At 44.0% G+C, this 17,574-nt stretch overlaps 2 protein-coding genes and 1 long non-coding RNA gene across 6 annotated transcripts; all 3 read left to right on the top strand.

Annotated features, from left to right (window-relative positions):
- The first annotated feature begins 582 nt into the window (after positions 1 to 582).
- On the top strand, positions 583 to 5,478 carry LOC109775027 (uncharacterized). Of its 3 annotated transcripts, XR_002235735.3 has the most exons (11): positions 583 to 1,323; positions 1,432 to 1,476; positions 2,105 to 2,191; positions 3,022 to 3,072; positions 3,485 to 3,622; positions 3,708 to 3,827; positions 4,362 to 4,423; positions 4,513 to 4,568; positions 4,645 to 4,748; positions 4,861 to 5,298; positions 5,422 to 5,478. XR_002235735.3 is itself a non-coding variant. In XM_020333779.2 (10 exons), exons 1-10 carry the CDS (start codon positions 598 to 600, stop codon positions 5,188 to 5,190), a joined length of 1,719 nt encoding a protein of 572 aa, XP_020189368.2. In that variant the 5' UTR covers positions 583 to 597; the 3' UTR covers positions 5,191 to 5,478. The 3 variants fall into 3 exon arrangements, 2 of the variants coding, with proteins under 2 accessions (XP_020189368.2, XP_020189369.2); XM_020333779.2 differs by having other exon boundaries at positions 4,861 to 5,478; XM_020333780.2 differs by lacking the exon at positions 3,022 to 3,072 and having other exon boundaries at positions 4,861 to 5,478.
- A 4,780-nt stretch (positions 5,479 to 10,258) lies between these two features.
- Positions 10,259 to 12,775, top strand: LOC109775028 (uncharacterized). 2 transcript variants are annotated; one of them, XM_020333782.4, is made up of 2 exons: positions 10,259 to 11,573; positions 12,293 to 12,775. In XM_020333782.4, exons 1-2 carry the CDS (start codon positions 10,332 to 10,334, stop codon positions 12,476 to 12,478), a joined length of 1,428 nt encoding a protein of 475 aa, XP_020189371.1. In that variant the 5' UTR covers positions 10,259 to 10,331; the 3' UTR covers positions 12,479 to 12,775. The 2 variants fall into 2 exon arrangements, with proteins under 2 accessions (XP_020189371.1, XP_020189370.1); XM_020333781.4 differs by having other exon boundaries at positions 10,276 to 11,573; positions 11,860 to 12,775.
- A 2,997-nt stretch (positions 12,776 to 15,772) lies between these two features.
- On the top strand, positions 15,773 to 17,328 carry LOC109775030 (uncharacterized). Its single transcript, XR_002235736.4, has 3 exons — positions 15,773 to 16,018; positions 16,505 to 16,724; positions 16,996 to 17,328. It is a non-coding gene; the product is annotated as an uncharacterized lncRNA (long non-coding RNA).
- Positions 17,329 to 17,574: the final 246 nt, after the last annotated feature.

Below are 17,574 nucleotides of genomic sequence, written 5' to 3'. Positions count from 1 at the left end.
ACAATGCTTTATTCACCATGTGCATCCTTGGCGGCTCTGTTGATGCTTTTGGCAAACCAAGACTTTATAATCTAATTTCTCATTTTTCTTGGTTTTTGCCTTTTTTTATACTGCTTTTTTGATATCTGCTCTTCGCAGAGGCAGCGAGAGCCCAACTTACTAGTGACAGATTGAATTTTGTTAGTAGAGGCGTGGTCCGATGGCTACCCCGGTGCTCACGTAGTGCACGAATGCAACCTATATTTTGTGCGACTTGACACGTATCCTGTCCTTTGGCGGTGGATTGGTCACATGTCCCCGAATGCCTTTCTTGTAAACAAATATATGTTTCATGTGGCCTGTATCTGCAAATGGACCTGTGTGCCTACCCTGCACTAATATGGCTCAACGTGGAGTTTTTTTTTTTGTGTGGTTCAACATGGAGTTGTTTGATGAAGAAAAGAAAACTCCCAAGGACCAAACCGCCATCAGGGTTTTCGAAATAAATAGCCGTCAAAAGCTTCTCCCATTTTCCATCCGGCACCCTCCACACGTTTCTTCTCCACGCCCCCCGCGAGTTAGCGGAATTGCCACGCGACTCCTCCCGCCGCGACCGCGATGGAGCCACCCGGTTCGGGTTCAGGAGCAGCAGAACCGGTCGAGGAGGACCGCGTCGAAGAACCGGCCCAGGGGGGCTCCAACTCCAACGCCTCCTCCCCGACCGCTGCTGCGCCGCCACCTCCCCGCACGACGCCCCTCCACCTCGAGCAGGCCGGAGGCGGCGCCGATGGGTCGACCCCCGCGACGGTGTTCGACCCCCGGAAGGGCAAGGATCCGGTGTCGCTGCTGCCGCCCTGGGTCATTCCTCCTCCTCCGAGCCCCGCGACGGTGTTCGACCCCCGGAAGGGCAAGGATCCGGTGCCCCCGCTGCCGCCCTGGGTCATTCCTCCTCCTCCGAGCCCCGCGGGCAGCAGCAGCTCCTCCGACTCCTCCATCGACTACGGCGCGGCATTCAGAGCTGGGACCTTCGGAGACGGGGTCACGGAGTCGAGCACCGCCGCCGAACTCAGAGCCCGCGGCGGCAGGGCGCGGGCTACGTGGAGCGACCCCTTGGTGGCGGACACGAGGGGGGAGCCCAACGCGGCGCCGCATCCGTTCGACCACGGGATGATCGATCGGCTGGTGCGAGAGCAGGCGGCCATCGACGGGGCGATCGGGCTACGGGAAGAGCCCGAGGAGGCGGCGCCGTCGATCGACCCCAAGCTGGTTGCGCAGTCGTTGCTCGAGCGGCTGGCGAGAGTGCAGGCGGCCGTCGACGAGGACAACAGGCGACGGGAACAGCAGGTGACGACCTCTGCGACTTGAGCGTTTCTTGGAGTTCTTGTTGTTTCTTGGAGTTCTTAGAGTCTCTGGAGTGCGTTCTTGAGCGTTTCTTGGTTTCCTCTTGAGCAGTACAACTCGTTGCGCGCGGAAGAGGCGATGTACAGGAAAGAACAGGTATGACATGAATCTGGTCTTCTTGCTTGCTCGGAATTGCTTGCTGTAGTCTGTTAAACTCGTTGCTGGGGATGATTTAGCAGTTGAAATGGAATCTCGGGCAAATGTTGGGGACAGTTTGGCGATTAGGCATTTCCTGATTATTACCCGAGTTCTTCTTGCGATGCGTTAGGAGATTTAGAGGTAGGCAAGGATCTTGTTGTGATTATTCGCAACTGTTCAAGATTTAGGCGTCCAGGCTTGTGCTAATTGATTCTTCTATTTGGTTTGGTATGATAGCATGTTTTGCACTTTTGCTACAATTGAAAATTGTGCGGAGATATGAGGATCATGTCTTGGCAGTGGTTGCTGTCATATTTGGGCAAGAAATCTTGATGCCAAAATTGTATCAGTTTCCAGTGTAGATGAATATGGTGTTAATGTTATAGGGGAAGTTAGTCTGAATGCTTGCTCGGGATTACATGGCTCTATGCTTTTGCCTTTTGTCATCTGTTGCCTGAAAGGCTGAAACTGGCTCCGAAGCCTCAAAACTCGATTCATAGGAATAACTCAAATATTTCAATCTTGTTAGCCCTTTCGCCCTTGCTAATCCGGAATATGTGATGTTGATGCTAATTCTGTGGAGCAGGAGAAACTATCACAAGTAAAGGTTGTGGTAAAGGTGAAACCCAAGCAAGACAAACTAGGTATAAACTGGACTCAGATCAAGAACAAGGTATGGCCTGAATCTTGTCCGCTCTTGTCACTTGTGATCCTCGGGTGGTATGAACTGGGATTTTTTGTGCATAGAAAATAGAATTGGGATTTTTTGGTTTTCTTTGGTTTCTGTTTGTTCATGTTATATTCTTGGACCTGTTAGTGTAATCAAGGCATGAAATCTTGGTTAGAGCGTCATGTGGCATCCTAGCGTAGAGGAGGAATCTTGGGAAAATGTTGGCAGAAGTACAAATGCCCTTGGTGCTCGTGGATCTTTCCACAATCTGCAATTGTATTTTGAAGCAAATGGCTATCTTGTTGAAACTGTTGTCTGTAAAATGTGGGGAAATCATGAGGTCATGTCCTACTGCAATATTTTGGCAACAGAGCCTGAAGTCAAATGTATGAGCTTCCTTTGCAAACAGATGCTGTTATCAGAAACTTTAATCTAGACATTAGTTCAAGACTGCATAATTGGACATAATTCCTCTAAATCGTTTGCCATTCACATGAAAATCGGCGACCACTTTAGGATTTGGTCGAGAAGTTTCGCCATTATGTCAATTGGTACCTGGAATTGGTTCAGAAGCCCCAGAATATAATTCATGTAAATAGTTGCCAAAAATAAAGAAGCTTTGGATGCACATGTTTTGTGGTCTTGCTATACAGTATTATTTTTCCTTTTGACAGGGAAAAGGAAAAAAAATGACTGCTTGTTTGTTAATTCCATTATTTTTCATTCCCTTATTTCTTTGTTTTTAAATACTCGATCTTGTTGATTCTGTACAATAGCAAGACTGGCAGGATGTATGGTCTTTAACTTCGTTTTCTTCATTTCCTGTCAAATAGATTTTTCGTAGAGAAGGAAGGGAAATATGTTCGGAACATGTGAACCACCAGGTTTGTCTCCATTTTGCCTGATGTAATGTTCAAAATGGAAGTGCAAGAAAAATCAGGATCAAAGCCCTATATCAGAAGATACTGTGATTAGTGGTTCAGAAGGATTATGTTCTCTTTATAAATACTAAATTGTGTATTAAGTCTTGGTTGTGATAATCTGATGGGACCTGAATCGTACTTGTACTGTTCTTGAGTTTATCATGTGTTAATAGACATTTTCTTGTTTTCTTACTGAACAACAACCAATCAGTATCAATGATGGGATTATATACTAGCGGTTTCAAACATTTCCAGAGAACATGGAAACCTGAAGATTTGAATGAAAACAAAATTTCCATCACATTTTTAGATATGTTGTTTCCATGTTCAACTCAGCGTAATTTGAATTCTCATATTTGTGCGTTCGTTGCAGACACATCCCATCACTGAAGTCAGAAGGCATCATAGGCTTGCTTCTGACGAGGCGAACCATCTTGATGCCTATTCAGAATATAGATCGGTGATTGGAGATGGGGAGTGTTTCTACAGGAGCTTCATATTTTCGTACCTTGTAATCGTCCTCCCCTCTTTTCATTATCATAGGATGTAGGTTTAGCTATTTATTAACTTTCTCTGTTTTTGTGAATGTACAACAGGAGCAAGTTATTGATAGGCAGGACACACATGAGGAACATCGTCTCCTTCGTGTTGTTGAAAGAATGTCCATGCAACATGCAAATCTTCGATGGAACTCTGACTTTCGCAGGAGCAGCAAAGTAAGTTCTCGCCTTCTCCATACTTGTTCTTTCCTTCTCTTTTTTTGAGGGTAATGTTCTTTCTTGGATATACATGCTTGCAAGGGATGATGATTCCATTCAGGTTACAGTACAACACTTTGTTTGTCATTTGCAGGAGATTCACAATTGCTTAACAGTAGTGGTATGCCATCACAGTTTTATGCACTGTTGGCAGAAACTCAAATTTGAAGTTTATTGTAAAGTTAACGACCCGATTGTAACAATGGCCTTACGAAAATTTACTTGCAAAGGAACGTCAATATAATAAGGAAGTAACATAATTTTATGCTTGTTTGAGCACTGCAACAATGCTCACCTACTGGTTATTATTGTATAGCCACCTCACTGTTCTGTTCCTAGCTATAGTATATGCTTAACGACTAAAGCTTCTCAGGCAAGTTATCTTAGGTGTGTTCTTTTATATCTTGCCATTGATCAGTATTCTGTATGTATCATTGTAACCTATGATATATGATTATCAACTGCGAATTATTGAGTCGCTGGTTCTTTCAGGCATTTAAGAATCTGATCAAGAAAATAATGAGACGGAAACATGGCAGAGAAACAACTAGCAGGTTTTTGACTTGCTTGGTTTTCTGCAATTCCATCATAGTATTGTGGCGAATGCATTCCATCTCACTGACTTAATATGTGCCATTTTTAGCCGCCGTAAAGAGAAACTTCTCAAGTTCTTCAACAAGGATGATACGACACTAGACAGTGAGAGAAACACCCTTGAATTCATATTTCCTTTTGTCCATCACAATTCATGTTTCTGACACATTTTCTTGGTTAGTTTTCATTTTCCTCAGATTAGTAGTAGCTATCCAGATGTGCTCGCACAGGGAGGTGTATGAACCGCTTATACCAGGGCTCAGAGGAAATTACAATCTGGAAGATGTCAGTGATGCATATTCTCCCTTACATTACCGTTGTGCTGATTTCCAATGCATACATTGTTGGATACATGACACTCAATTTGCCTAACCTGTTATTGTTGTTGTATGTACAGTGGTGCTTTTGGCGCGTCACTCCAGCTCGTCGGTTCACGGATCATGTTATGATGTTGGCCTTGGCCACAGCGCTTGAGGTGCCCCTCAGAGTGGAGCGAGTCCGAGGAGGATATGATCCAGATATCTACACTGTTCCTGGAGTTCCCCGTCCGAGAGTGACCCTGCTGTACTCGGCAAATCACCAGGAAATCATCTACCCACGTGCTTCCCAGAGAGAACATGCTGCTGATCAGGGTTCAAATCAACAGACTTCCCAGAGAAAACATCCTGCTGATCAGAGTTCAAGTCATCAGGCTTCCCAGAGAGACGATCCTGCTGATCAGAGTTGAAGTGAATAGATTCCACTGGATTAAAGTTGACTAGGGCTGCTGCCTATGAATGAGATTAGTGGTAGGCATATCATCCTCGAGATATCTACATGCAGTGATGAAGTTGGGGTAGGCATAGCATATACACTTGTGTGCTCTTCTTTGATAGGGAGAAAAACTTGTGGTGTTGTTTGAATTGTTGGCTGGTATACTTGTGCATTCTTTGAAATAATTTCTTTCTAATGTTGCCAGATATACATACTGCTGATGCCACTGGATTGATTGATCAGTTTGGTGCCAAGGATGAAACTGTTTTCCAACAATTTACTCATATTACCCTGCCTGCTTTGTGAAGCTGTTCGGATCACAACAACCTGGCTGGTATTACTTTGTAATGTACTCCATCTGTAAACTAATATAAGAGTGTTTAGATCACTACTTTAGTATTCTAAACACTCTTATATTAGTTTACGGAGGGAGTACTACCAAACTGCCAAAACGTGGTTAAGGCAACTTGTTGTACCTATTGATTCAGGCATGAGGCACATTTCTACATCAGTGGAAGTTGTAGAAACTGCAATCTTTGCACATGTGGTGTCATCCAGGGTTGGCTCCAGCTCTGGAATAAGGTTCAACACAGCAATACAATCTACAAGAAGGGAAAATGGCACACATTCAAAAATTGTTCACACTTTTCAAAAATATGTTTGTGTCATTTAAAAAATATACAATGTAAAAAATGTTCACGTGTTTCAAAAAAATATTCTTGACATTTTAAAGGATATTTATACAATGTAGAAAAATGTTTGAGTAATTTGAAAGATACTCCATCCGTCCTAAAATGTAAGATTAGTGTAAAAAATGATCTTATATTTTGGGATGGAGGGAGTTCTTTTAGCAATAAAAAAGTTTGTGACATTAAAAAAATATTCACACATTTTTAAAATATGTTCGTGACATTTTTATAAAATTTTATACAATGTAAAAAAATGTTCGCATAATTATATGAAAAATATTTGCATGAAGAAAATGTTCACACGTTTTGATAATATGTTAGAGACTTTTTAAAAAATATGTTTAAACAATTTTTAAAAGTTCGTCGTATATCAAACAAATGTGCAACATTTGTATGAAGAATTTAAAATATGTATTAAAAAATCAACATGTATTAGAAAAAGGAACAAGTCAAAAATCAAAAGAAAAAGAAAACTCAATGAAAACCGTAAAGAAAAACACAAAAAGAAAAAAAAATCACATGGAACCTTCCTAAAACCAATGAAAGGTTCCATGAACAAATCCCCATAACCTTCACGAAAACGACTTCACTAGGTCGGCCCACTAAGGCGACGCATCTGCTAACGCCAATGCCGAGGCGGAGCTACGTCTCACAATAAGAAAAACACAATAAGAAAAAAAAATCAACAGAAACCGTAAAGAAAAACACAAAATATGATAGATTGATTGAGTTTGCTGATACACAATTAAGAAACAGTAAGACGTAGCAAGCTATGCCTCTCCATGGCGATTAGGCACTCCCGCTCGTCCAATTCGGACATGCATGACCTGGATCACCTCTGTCATCCACTCCTACCCCATTTTACCATGAGACATCTACCAAACATAAACTGGGCCACTACTTCGCAAGACAACTTCGACGATTTCCTATGAACCGAGCCAACATATTGTCGACTAGGGTAATTACGTGCGGACATGTCACACCCCAAATGGGTCTTAGCCGTGACAATCGCCACATGCTTATAAATCTCAAATTTATAAGTCGGATCCTCTAACGTATGACACCCTGACGTTGAGCCATTGGCGTGTGGGCCTGGGGCCACATGTCAGTGAGCACCACGGCACGGTCAGGGGAGTCGCATCCTCGTATGTGGTGATGGTTACTATAGCGTGGTCCTGCTCCTCTATTGGAGCTGGACAGGTGTAACTCAGAAATATCTACAGCCATAGTGTCCCTAGATTTTATAGTTGCTTGTACTTTGCCATCTAAAACCGTACACGTGCATAGCTGAGCCAACATGTAATTCAATGCTACATATCAGTGCAAGCTTGAACTGCAAAATATCTTGTACTATAGCACACCTGGCCACCTACCTGAAGGCTCTACATGCACGTTCTTGTAATGCACATCCTTCCACACAAAGACTAACCATAGTGGGAGTAACTTCAACAATAACATAGAGTCCAACTGAGCAAATTTGCTTATGTGACAATGAGTTAATGAGAAGAGAGGTAAATTTGAGTAACTTAGCTACTTACCGTAACATCACATATTCCAATACAATATGAGTCTATAACCTAATAAGTGAAGCTTTGCATGACATCATACTTATGTTACTACCCACTATGAAGGTAGTAATATAGCCTAGGGACATGTGTATGTTACTAGTGTAACTTACTCTCCACTATGACTAAGCTAAGGAACTAACTTGACTACTCTGCTTAGTACTAAACAATAACTGCCAATTATTGATTTTATTTAATTAGGCACTTACTACTCCATTGTGTGCTAATTTTTCTTTTAGTTTTCCAATTACAACACCATATTTATTCTAAATAACACGGGTATTTACAAGACACCCAGCCCAGCGTCGTGACCTCCGACCCCCTTCTTGTTTTCCCCATTGATGACGTTCCTTTCCCCTAGCGGTCGCCATGATGGAAGCCTCCTTCCCCAGCCCCTCGCCAATGATGATTCTTAGGTTTCCGCCTGCACTTGCTGCAACATGGGAGGTCACGCGCGACGGTGTTACTGTTGACGGTGGAGAGTAGATCATCAATATGGGAGGTGACTGGAATAATCGAGTATGAAAGAGATTGAGTTGAAGGTAGGCATTCTTTCCCCGCTTCTCAACTCCATCAAAACCCTCCCAGATCTCGCAACCACAACTCTCTCTCTCTCTCTCATCTTGCTTTATTTGTGATTGCTTAAGAGTTAAGATTCCCCTAATTTTGTTTGCTTTTGTTTTCTATACGTGTTAGGTTACGAGGTTTACACTAGGTACAAATCTCAACAGGGACTTATCTTCTTGGAATGCAAAGAATGGAGCTAAATTGGTCTTTCCTAATTAATTAAAAAATAGGACTGGAGGGTTAGAATAGATTGAGACCACCGAGTTATGGTGGAGTTGGTGTGTACTTTATGTAGGTCTCTCAGGGAGATGGCCAGTCAATCTACAATTTTTCTGTATTTGGGAGATGGTGGCAGTTGTGAGTGCTGAAGTGTATATGTTGATTGCCTAGCCCTTTCTAATAGTTCAGACTTTTGATTGCGTTGGCTAATGCATAAAGCTTAACATGATATTAGAACCCAGGTTTTGGTCTCCCCCGAATGCCGCAACTCGTCCTTTCTCCCGATCGCTTTTTTTGTCTATCACGATCCGCACGTCCCTTGTGCTCGCTTTGTGACTTCTCATTGATCTATTCCGATGGATTTCCTCTGCTTCCTGCAACCTCCAGGATGCGGGTCGACGATTCCCCGACTCCCTCTAGGGCATGGGCTTTGATATCATGTTAAGCTTCATGCACTATCCAACGCAATCAAAAGTCTGAACTGATGGAAAGGGCTAAACAATCCGCATATACACTTCAACACCCCCTCTCATGTGTGACGCGGAAAGCCAACACACGAATAGACTTAGAACTATGGCTCAAAAGCATTATACATGGACATAGAGGGGCCCAACATTAATTTTTGGATAAATTGCAAAAGTTAGGAATCAAACTCAAGACCTTAGGCTCTGATACCACATTAAGCTTCATGCACTAGTCAACGCAACCAAAAGTCCAAACTTAAGACCATAGGCTCTAATACCATGTTATGATGCAACGTAGTTATATTGCAAGGCCCAATGAGGTGCAAGAAACGAAAACAGAGCCTGATGAGAATTCCTAGACCAATACTAATACTTCCTAACAATGAGTTCATTTAGATTTTTCTTCCATCATGCATAGTTCAAACTTATCTGCTCACAAATATTCAATTGTTGCAGATGATGCATGCGTATCATAGTAAATATATTAACAGTATAAACTAAATTACTGATTCAGTAACTCTAATTATGGTTTGACAAATACATGGCTTATGAAAAATTGATGCAATAGACATCTAAAGTTGAAACTTGGAGATCATCTTATACCCTCATGTTCACCTCTCAATTCTCACTTTTTTTGTCTCATTCCTTCATTTAAGCATAAGTTTAGTTTCATTTGTTCAAGGTAGCTGCAAGTCGCATATATAGTTTCTTCACTTAGCCCCCCCCCCCTCCCAAAGAAAAATTGGTGTGTATTAGATGAAACAATCGATATGAAGAATGTGTGTCATGCCCAAATGAGTTAGCATGCTTCTCATTCTTGCCAATACGATGATCATGCATGGCTAGGATACTTTAGATCAAGCATATGAGGGGGATGGGGTGTACTCTGGATGAGAATTCTGTTGAGAGTAGATCATTGAACTAAACAAGTTGTGGGATAAGTGGCATGACCAAATGCCATTGGTCATACAACTCTTTGCCACTTGGGTATTGACAACATATCACAATGAGAAAGGAGGAAACAACACTTGGATGTTCCTTGCAAAATTGTTTTAACATGTGAAGCTACATTCCACCCCAATCAAATACTGTTATCTGAAATTGTCTTGGGAGCAGCATGCTAAATATATTTACAAACATATATATGCAAACATGTTTAAATCAGATATATGGGCCAGTTCATGCAAAATTAACCTATGTATGCATTGTGACTATATAGACCGGATCATGTAAATTAAGATAGTTCTATCACTGAAATGAACGGGTGCGGCAAAGTGGGTCATCATGGCCTAGTGAAACATTAAAATACACTTTGAAATGAGAAGAAAACCTAATGTAACCCTTTGAAACAAGACAAGTTCTGAAAAAATATAACACGAATCTCAAAGCAACCATGAATGATGAATTCATATGTGGTATTTTTTAGCTTTCCTGGAATTTTTTTTTTTGAGCTGGGTAGAAGTGGAAGGAGCAAACGATCAAATCCCCCCATTTTGTGGTATTTTGGTGTCTGCATGTGGGCCCAGGTTCGCAAGGGACAAAAGATCAACGAAATCCCCCTATTTTTTTCCCACCCGTCGCCATTTCCACTCGAGCTCGAGCTCGACAGCCATGGCCTCAGAACTAGGGCTAGCGCCGCCGGCGAAGCGCCCGCTAGCGGCGGCACCCACCACCATCACCGGTATCGGCGACGACCTCCTCCGCGGGATCTTCCTCCTGCTTCCGTCCCTCCCGAGCCTCGTCCGCGCCGCCCTCGCCTGCCGCACCTTCCTCGGCGCCGTCCGGTCGTCCCCCGCCTTCCGCGGCCGCTTCCTGGCGCTCCACCCGCCCCAGCTCCTCGGCTTCTTCATCTGCCCCAGCCGCATCGCCAGCCACCCCTTCGTCCCCTCCCGCGGCCGCTCCGACCCGGACCTCGCCGCCGCCGTCCGCGGCGCCGATTTCTTCCTCACCCGTCTCCCGGAGGACGGCGGTTCCTCCCGCGGGTGGCACTTCGAGACCTGCTACGGTGGCTACGCCGTCCTCCTCAACCAAACCACGGACCAGGTCGCTGCCTACAACCCCCTCACGCAGGCGCTGCATCTCTTCCCCCAGCCGGCCGCCGACAAGATCCTCTTCCGCGGCTTGCCTGAGTACTATTTCTTCTCCGAAGAGGACCAGGGAGTGCTCCGTATGGTCTGTGTCCAACACCGGAACACGTCGTGGCAAGTGCCGGCGCGCATCGCTGTCTACTCCCCGGCCACCAGCAGCGAGTGGCAGATTTTGCCGTGGGTGGAGACCCCGCCGCCGCTGCAGCCCGAGGAAGACGGTCAAAAGGTCATCACTTTTTACCCTGGTACGCAGGTGAAAGGATTCGTTTACTGGAAACACACGAGTCAAGCCTATGTACTCATTCTCAACACTGCGACACTGCAATTCTCGAGAGTGGATTTGCCGCCATTCTTTGAAGAGATAGAGACTGTGCAATTTATGCTTGGTCAGACCAAGGATGGGGAACTCTGTATGGTTGGCGCAGATGACAACGATGGAAAGACAGGAATGCTTGTTGTTTGCGTTTGGAGAGCTGATGAGCACGGTGTTGAGAAGTGGATGCTGGAACATACTTTTGCACTGAGTATATTTATTGATGCCACAGAGGATGATTCCACGGTGCAGGTTGATGCGATTATCGATGGCTATGTGTACCTGTCTACTAAGTATTCTGGGCAAGCTGAGTCCCTCCTATCCTTCTGCCTGGAAACAGCAAAGCTAACCAAGCTCTTTGATGGTACATACACAAGCCCGTCTCATCCCTACATCATGGCGTGGCCTTCTTCATTGGTAGACAACAAGGCAAGCCCGTGCTCGAAGATTCCGGTAAAGACGTTTGGTCCTTAGATTATGTGTGGTTGCTTGAGAGCATTGGATTATTGTATACTAAGTCCGTCCCATAATATAAGAGCATTTTTTACAGTAGTATAGTGTCAAAAACGCTCTTATATTATGAGAAGGAGGGAGTAGTTGTGATAATCTGCCATTAATTCCACCTTCTGCAATTTTGGTCCACAGTTTTTGTTTTTTTTGTTGCACAACAATGGCTTGATTCCAAGTCTTGATAAAGTAGCACTTGCATAACTCATATAGTACATGTGTTTAATTGCAGATTATGTATCAGTACGAGGATGCAATGTGGAAAGCCAATATCCCTCTAAAAATTAAAGATATACTATGGCTGATTTGGCACAATGTGATTGCCACAAAAGACAGTATGAGAAGAATAAACTGGATTGGGGATTATATTTGTAGCTTTTGTGGGGAGAACGAATCTATTCATCATCTCTTCTTTGCCTGTTTGGCTGCATCATACATGTGGAGCTCTATTTGCAATACTATGGGTCTATATGATAGACCTTACATGCTTCACACAATACTTTACTTGGGTCGCAGATAAAATCCCCTTATGGATTAATTTACAATTGCTGCCTTTTGTTGGGTTATCTGGAAAACTCGAAACAGAGCTTATTTTGAGAAGAAATTACCGCCGGCTCCTGCTGAGCTGATTTATTATTTTTATGTTTTTCTATGTCACTGGGCAGGTTTACAGAAGGATGGTGAAAGCAAAATCTTCTGGAAGGGGAGGCGGCGATCCAGAATTCAGCTATCAGGAGTTCAGGACCCATAAAGCTGCTCGTGCGTCCTCGACTGGTGGCTTACTGAGCATCACTGAAGAAGATGTGAGTGAAGATGAACAAAATGAGCTGACGGATATTGAGCGGCAGTAATAACAAAAAGTCTTGTTACTGCTTGATTGTGGTGTTTCGATCCAGGTTATCTGTCCTGTATGTTTTTTGTTCTGCCCCAACCCTGTGTCTGTGTCCTGGATTGCTGTCCACTTTCCTTGGAGTTTGCTCTTGCAACCCTGCGTCACTTTGGGTGTGAGGTTCATGAGTATTTTGGGATGTGTTTTTTCTTTTCTTTTTCAGTGTGTAAAAACCTTGTTTCGTTATGCCAATAGTGGAACCCGGCTCCCTTTTTTGGGAGGCGTATGACTAAAAAGTACGAGGATGCAATATTTAGCATGCAGTTTGTGCAGAGTTTATGATAGCACTAGCACGCTGATATAAAGTGCACGTCATGCTCCGTATCTCCTATCGTTTGCACAGATTATGCGATAGCTCAAGGATATAAAGTGCTGCATTGCCACTATTTGAGGCTGTAAATTTCTCCTCACTCAAACGTTGTCTAAACATTACTTTGTAATGCTAACCACTATGAGATTGCATTGCTGTAACAAATCTTATTTCATTTTCACTACTTGTATGGGTACTGTACTTGTCTATCATAACAAAACTTATATCGTTTGCACTGCTTGTATGGTTGCTAAACTTGTCTATAATTTTGTTTTTTTTGAAACGGAGAACTTGTCTATCATTGGAATCTATAGCCTTGCACAATTTATGCATACAAATACTTGAATCCTTTACTCACGCTGAAATATTCTTCTATGTCTTTGTGCCCTCCTGATGTTTGATTGTAGGCGTGCAATGTAGCTGTACAGTCCATCTCACTGAAAAGTTGAGGATTTTTCAACGGTGCAGCTACCACTGGAACATCTGATGTTCCATACATCATATCTGTAGTTTGGTTACTTAAATTTATCTAGCCTCTGAACCTGAATGATTTATGAGTACACAATATCCTGCTACTGCTTGGCCTCGTATAATGCGTGCAGCTATGATTATCATTAAACCGCTATTGCATTTACGGAAACTTGTGAGCATAGGACCTATGATCTTACATACGATTCCTGATTGAGGAGTCATGTTGATTTCAACAGACAGACAGCATAGTAGATGAACTGGAAACTGCAACTCTATCTGACTGACTGCAGAGAGATTGTCAGCAGCAAGCAATCTGTGATTCTGAAACATTCTCAGTAGCTGGTGCAAATCATCATCATTATGATGTGTCTGTTCTTGGCAGGAATTGCAAAAACTTGCTACTTACAAGTATCCCCATGATGTTTTGGCCAAAGAATCAAATATATCCAAGTTTCACAAGTATACATGCATGCTCGTAAGGAAAAGCAGGGTTTGCCAAACAATCAAGTTTTCTCACAAAATCCAAGCTGATTCCAAGGAAAAGCAGAACAATCAAATTGATTTGCCGCCCTGCTCTATCAATATTTTTGAAGCTTCTTACAATTCTATCATAAAACCACTGCATTTTCCAGTTATGCGAAAAGATGATATAAAGTATCTGCATGATCATCCACTCATTGCAAAAATCCCTATGGTGAAATGCTTCGTCAACGAATCACATTACAGAGATGAATTTCAGAAGAGCGACTACATCCAGCGTCAACAATTTCAGCAGTCCTGAATCATAGGACGGCGAGGCCAAAACACCTGTTCTGTCCACGGAACGGAGCGAGTTTAGCTAGCAGAAGAAACACGAGAGCTGCTGATTGCATTTCTCTAAACCTATATCTATCTGTTCTATAGGCAAAAGCAGGCGTCCAGTTCTGCTGTCATCGTATCCTTTACATGTGAAAAACTCCCACTCTGATCTTCATCTACTCTGCATCGACATCTGGGTGTTGCAGCTCACATCCTAGGCTGAATTAGCAGAAATTATGAGCGAGTTAGGCAGCAGACATGATCAATAACAAGATCAAGAAGGAAAAAAATCTTCAAACAATGTAATGTGCAAGGAACTAAGCTTTATGCGCTATTGTAAGATACTAACTGAATTATATTCAGAGGTTTTCTTTTTTGAGGAATTAATTCAGAGGTTAGAAAATTAGTATATTATCTGCAAAAGTGAAATGAGATGACAGAACTTGATTTGCCTATCTATCTATAGGCAAATATTCCAGAATGGAACTGAATTGTCAGAATCAAGGACTGAACAAATCCACATGGCAGCTACTATTTCCATCCAACTACTTTTACTCTCTTCTATAAGACTGCAACAGATTCAGACAACTACCAAATCCTAAATGAACTACATTTACTCTTCTATAATATCCTTTTTCCAAGCATGATCGGATTAGCACTCAACTAAAGAAAGATTCTACATATTTTCATGCAGTAAAATAGTATCTACACCAACATCAGTTTAGACTACAAGAGTTTCAGTAAACTGTTTCTTCAGACTACAACAGTTTCAGTAAACTGTTTCTGGGACTAAAACAGTTTCAGTAAACTGTATCAAGCACAAGCAGATTAGCACACACACAAAAAAGATCATTGCAATGCAGCAAATAGCATCTACACCAAAATCTGAACGTTGTTCATGACAAATTTCTGAGCAAATCGTAGTGTACCTGTCCTGTACCCTGACGAAACCCGTGAAGGACCTCTGCTGATGCTGGAACTGAACCCGTATGAACACCGGAGGGCTCGACGCGAACGAGTAGCCGTGGAACTGGAATGGCGGGTGGCGGCGAGGCGCCGCGAGCTGGATCGGACGCACCCCGTTGGAGTAGCGGGCGAGCTGGGACCTGGAAGTGCTGCCCGAAGCGCGGCGGCGCCTGGAACTGGGGCGGAGGCGCGTTGAAGTTGCGGGGGGCCTGAAGCGGCTGGGACCGGAGCGGCGGCTGGACCTGAAACTGGACCGGCGGCGGATGCCTCGGCTCGTTGACGGCCTGGAGATGCTGCTCGAGCTGGAGCTTCTCGAGGTCCTGGAAGAGGTCGCCCATCGTGTACCCGAAGCGGTAGTCGCCGAACACCTGCACAGCAGGCAACAGGGCGGGAAGCCCTGAACGAATTCCTCCGATTAATTTTGCAAGAAAGCAAGAACAAGAAATCAACAGGAGAACTCGGCCGGGACTGATCGCACCTGAGAGAACCGCCTTCGCTGCTAGGACTGGACGTCCGAGCGAGCTTTTCGGCTCGGCCCGAAGCTCGGTCCAGCTCGGCCCGTTACAGCTCGGCCCGATACAATAAACGAGCGACCCAGTTGGAAAAAGAGGCCCGATTCCCGACCGAGCCGAGCCGAGTTTCGCCCGGTCCAACTCGGTGACTCGCTCGAGGCCCAGCCCAATTCGTCCATCTCCATCGCACCACACGCAACGCATTAGGGCACGAGAGAAGCAGAGAGAGCGCCGCCTCCCCCTTTCTTTGCTCTGTGCTGCCTCGCCCCTTTCTCTGCTCTGCGCCGCAAAGCTGGATCGACGGCGACGAGCGACGCCGCGTCTCCTAACCACACCGACAGCAACGGGCTCGACGGCGACGGGCGACGCCACGTTTCCTCACCACGCCGGACGCAGACGGACGCGCCTCCCCTGGTTTCTCGCCGAACGTGACGAGCAGGAGCAGGTACCTCCTTCCTTTCCAATCCCTAGCCGCAACTCTCTGAGCTACTATTACGCATGTGATGGATCAATGGATGGATGGATCGATGGATGTACTCATGTAGTTCTTCCGTCCCAATCCCTAGCCGTAGGTGTCTAAATTAGCATGCATCTGATGGATGGATGGATGGATGGATGATGGATCGATCGATGGATGTAGTCATGTAGATGTAGGGCTAGATGGATGGATCATGGATGGATGTATTGTAGCCTGTAGGGCTAGATCTAGAAGAGCCGGATGGATGGATCATGGATGGATGGAGTTATAGGGCAGAATGGATCGAAATTTTCATTGATTCCATGTGTAATTAGTTTTCTGCTGTTGATGATCTACTTGCTGTAGCATAGCAGCTTGAAAAAAAACTACTTGCTGGGAAATTACATTGATTCCATGTGTAATTAGTTTACTTCTGTCGATGATTGACCGTGTGTTGTTTGCTGATGTGTGCAGAGGCCTATCGTCGCAACAATAGACAAGGAAAAGGGGAAGGCGAATGGGAAGGAGAAGGAGAAAGAGAGGACCTTAGACTCCATTATGAAGAGTAAGTTGCCGGTCTCGGGGACCTCCGCCTCGACGTCCCCCTGACCCCACCGGCGCTGGCGTGCGTGCCGGAATCGCCGCTGCCTCTGGCTCCGCAAACGACTATGAGAGGGAGGCTACATCTTCCCAGGTATGTGTGTGCAAAATATATATTTGTGCAAGCTCATGTATGTGCTGTTTTTGCTTTTTGAAAGTCAAATTTATGTGTGCCCAAGCTCATATGTGCTGTTTTTGGTATCCAAATGTCAAATATATGTTTGTGCAAGCTCATGTGTGTGCCTTTTTTGGTGTCCAAATCTCAAATATATGTTTGTGCAAGCTCATGTGTGTGCTGTTTTTGCTATCCAAAAGTCAAATATATGTGTGTCCAAGCTCATGTGTGTGTTGTTGTTGTGTGCTAGGCAATGGAGCATGATAAGCAAGTGGAGGAGGATCATGAAGATGTGGAAGAGGATGAGGAGGAGGACGAGGAAGAGCAAGATACTTTGTTTGAGATGCCGTCTGGGGTTGGTGACAAATCAGATTTAGATGAATTTCCGGATAGTGAAAATTTCTTTGTTTCGCTGTCAATATTTGATGTTTTGCTGTGTAAAGTTCAAAGGATGTGCTGTCCAAAATTCAATAGAAATGCTGCCCAATTCTTTCTCTCATATCTCTTCCGTTGTTGCAATTTTTATAGAAGAATTCATAGAAGAAAGTTTATTTTTCATTACTATGACCATTTCTTAAAACAATATACTGCTGGACGTTTCATTTTAAGCAGTATAAACTGTTTTTCTTTCAAAATATGGGTTTAATTACTGCAAAACAATCAACATTGTGGACTATATACAGAGGTTCTGTCTTCTGTAAGTAAAAATGCAGACTGGTGGCAGCTAGCTTTCGAGCCGGCTCGGTCTGAGCCGAGCCATACCCAAAATGAGCCGAGCCGCTTGAAGTAGGCTCGTGGCTGAGCGAGCCGAGCCGCTCCAGAGCGAGCC

Source organism: Aegilops tauschii, chromosome 6, assembly GCF_002575655.3.
Source record: "Aegilops tauschii subsp. strangulata cultivar AL8/78 chromosome 6, Aet v6.0, whole genome shotgun sequence".
Lineage (NCBI taxonomy): Eukaryota > Viridiplantae > Streptophyta > Magnoliopsida > Poales > Poaceae > Aegilops > Aegilops tauschii.
Note: the sequence above shows the minus strand (reverse complement) of the source record. Positions and strands in the feature narration are given on the sequence as shown.

Coding starts and splice junctions, on each gene's coding strand:
- LOC109775027 (XM_020333779.2), top strand. CDS start 598: ATGGAGCCACCCGGTTCGGGTTCAGGAGCAGCAGAACCGGTCGAGGAG. Junction 3,623..3,707: donor GCTTCATATTTTCGTACCTT/GTAATCGTCCTC, acceptor AATGTACAACAG/GAGCAAGTTATTGATAGGCA. Junction 4,749..4,860: donor GAAATTACAATCTGGAAGAT/GTCAGTGATGCA, acceptor TTGTATGTACAG/TGGTGCTTTTGGCGCGTCAC.
- LOC109775028 (XM_020333781.4), top strand. CDS start 10,332: ATGGCCTCAGAACTAGGGCTAGCGCCGCCGGCGAAGCGCCCGCTAGCG. Junction 11,574..11,859: donor GCCCGTGCTCGAAGATTCCG/GTAAAGACGTTT, acceptor GTTTAATTGCAG/ATTATGTATCAGTACGAGGA.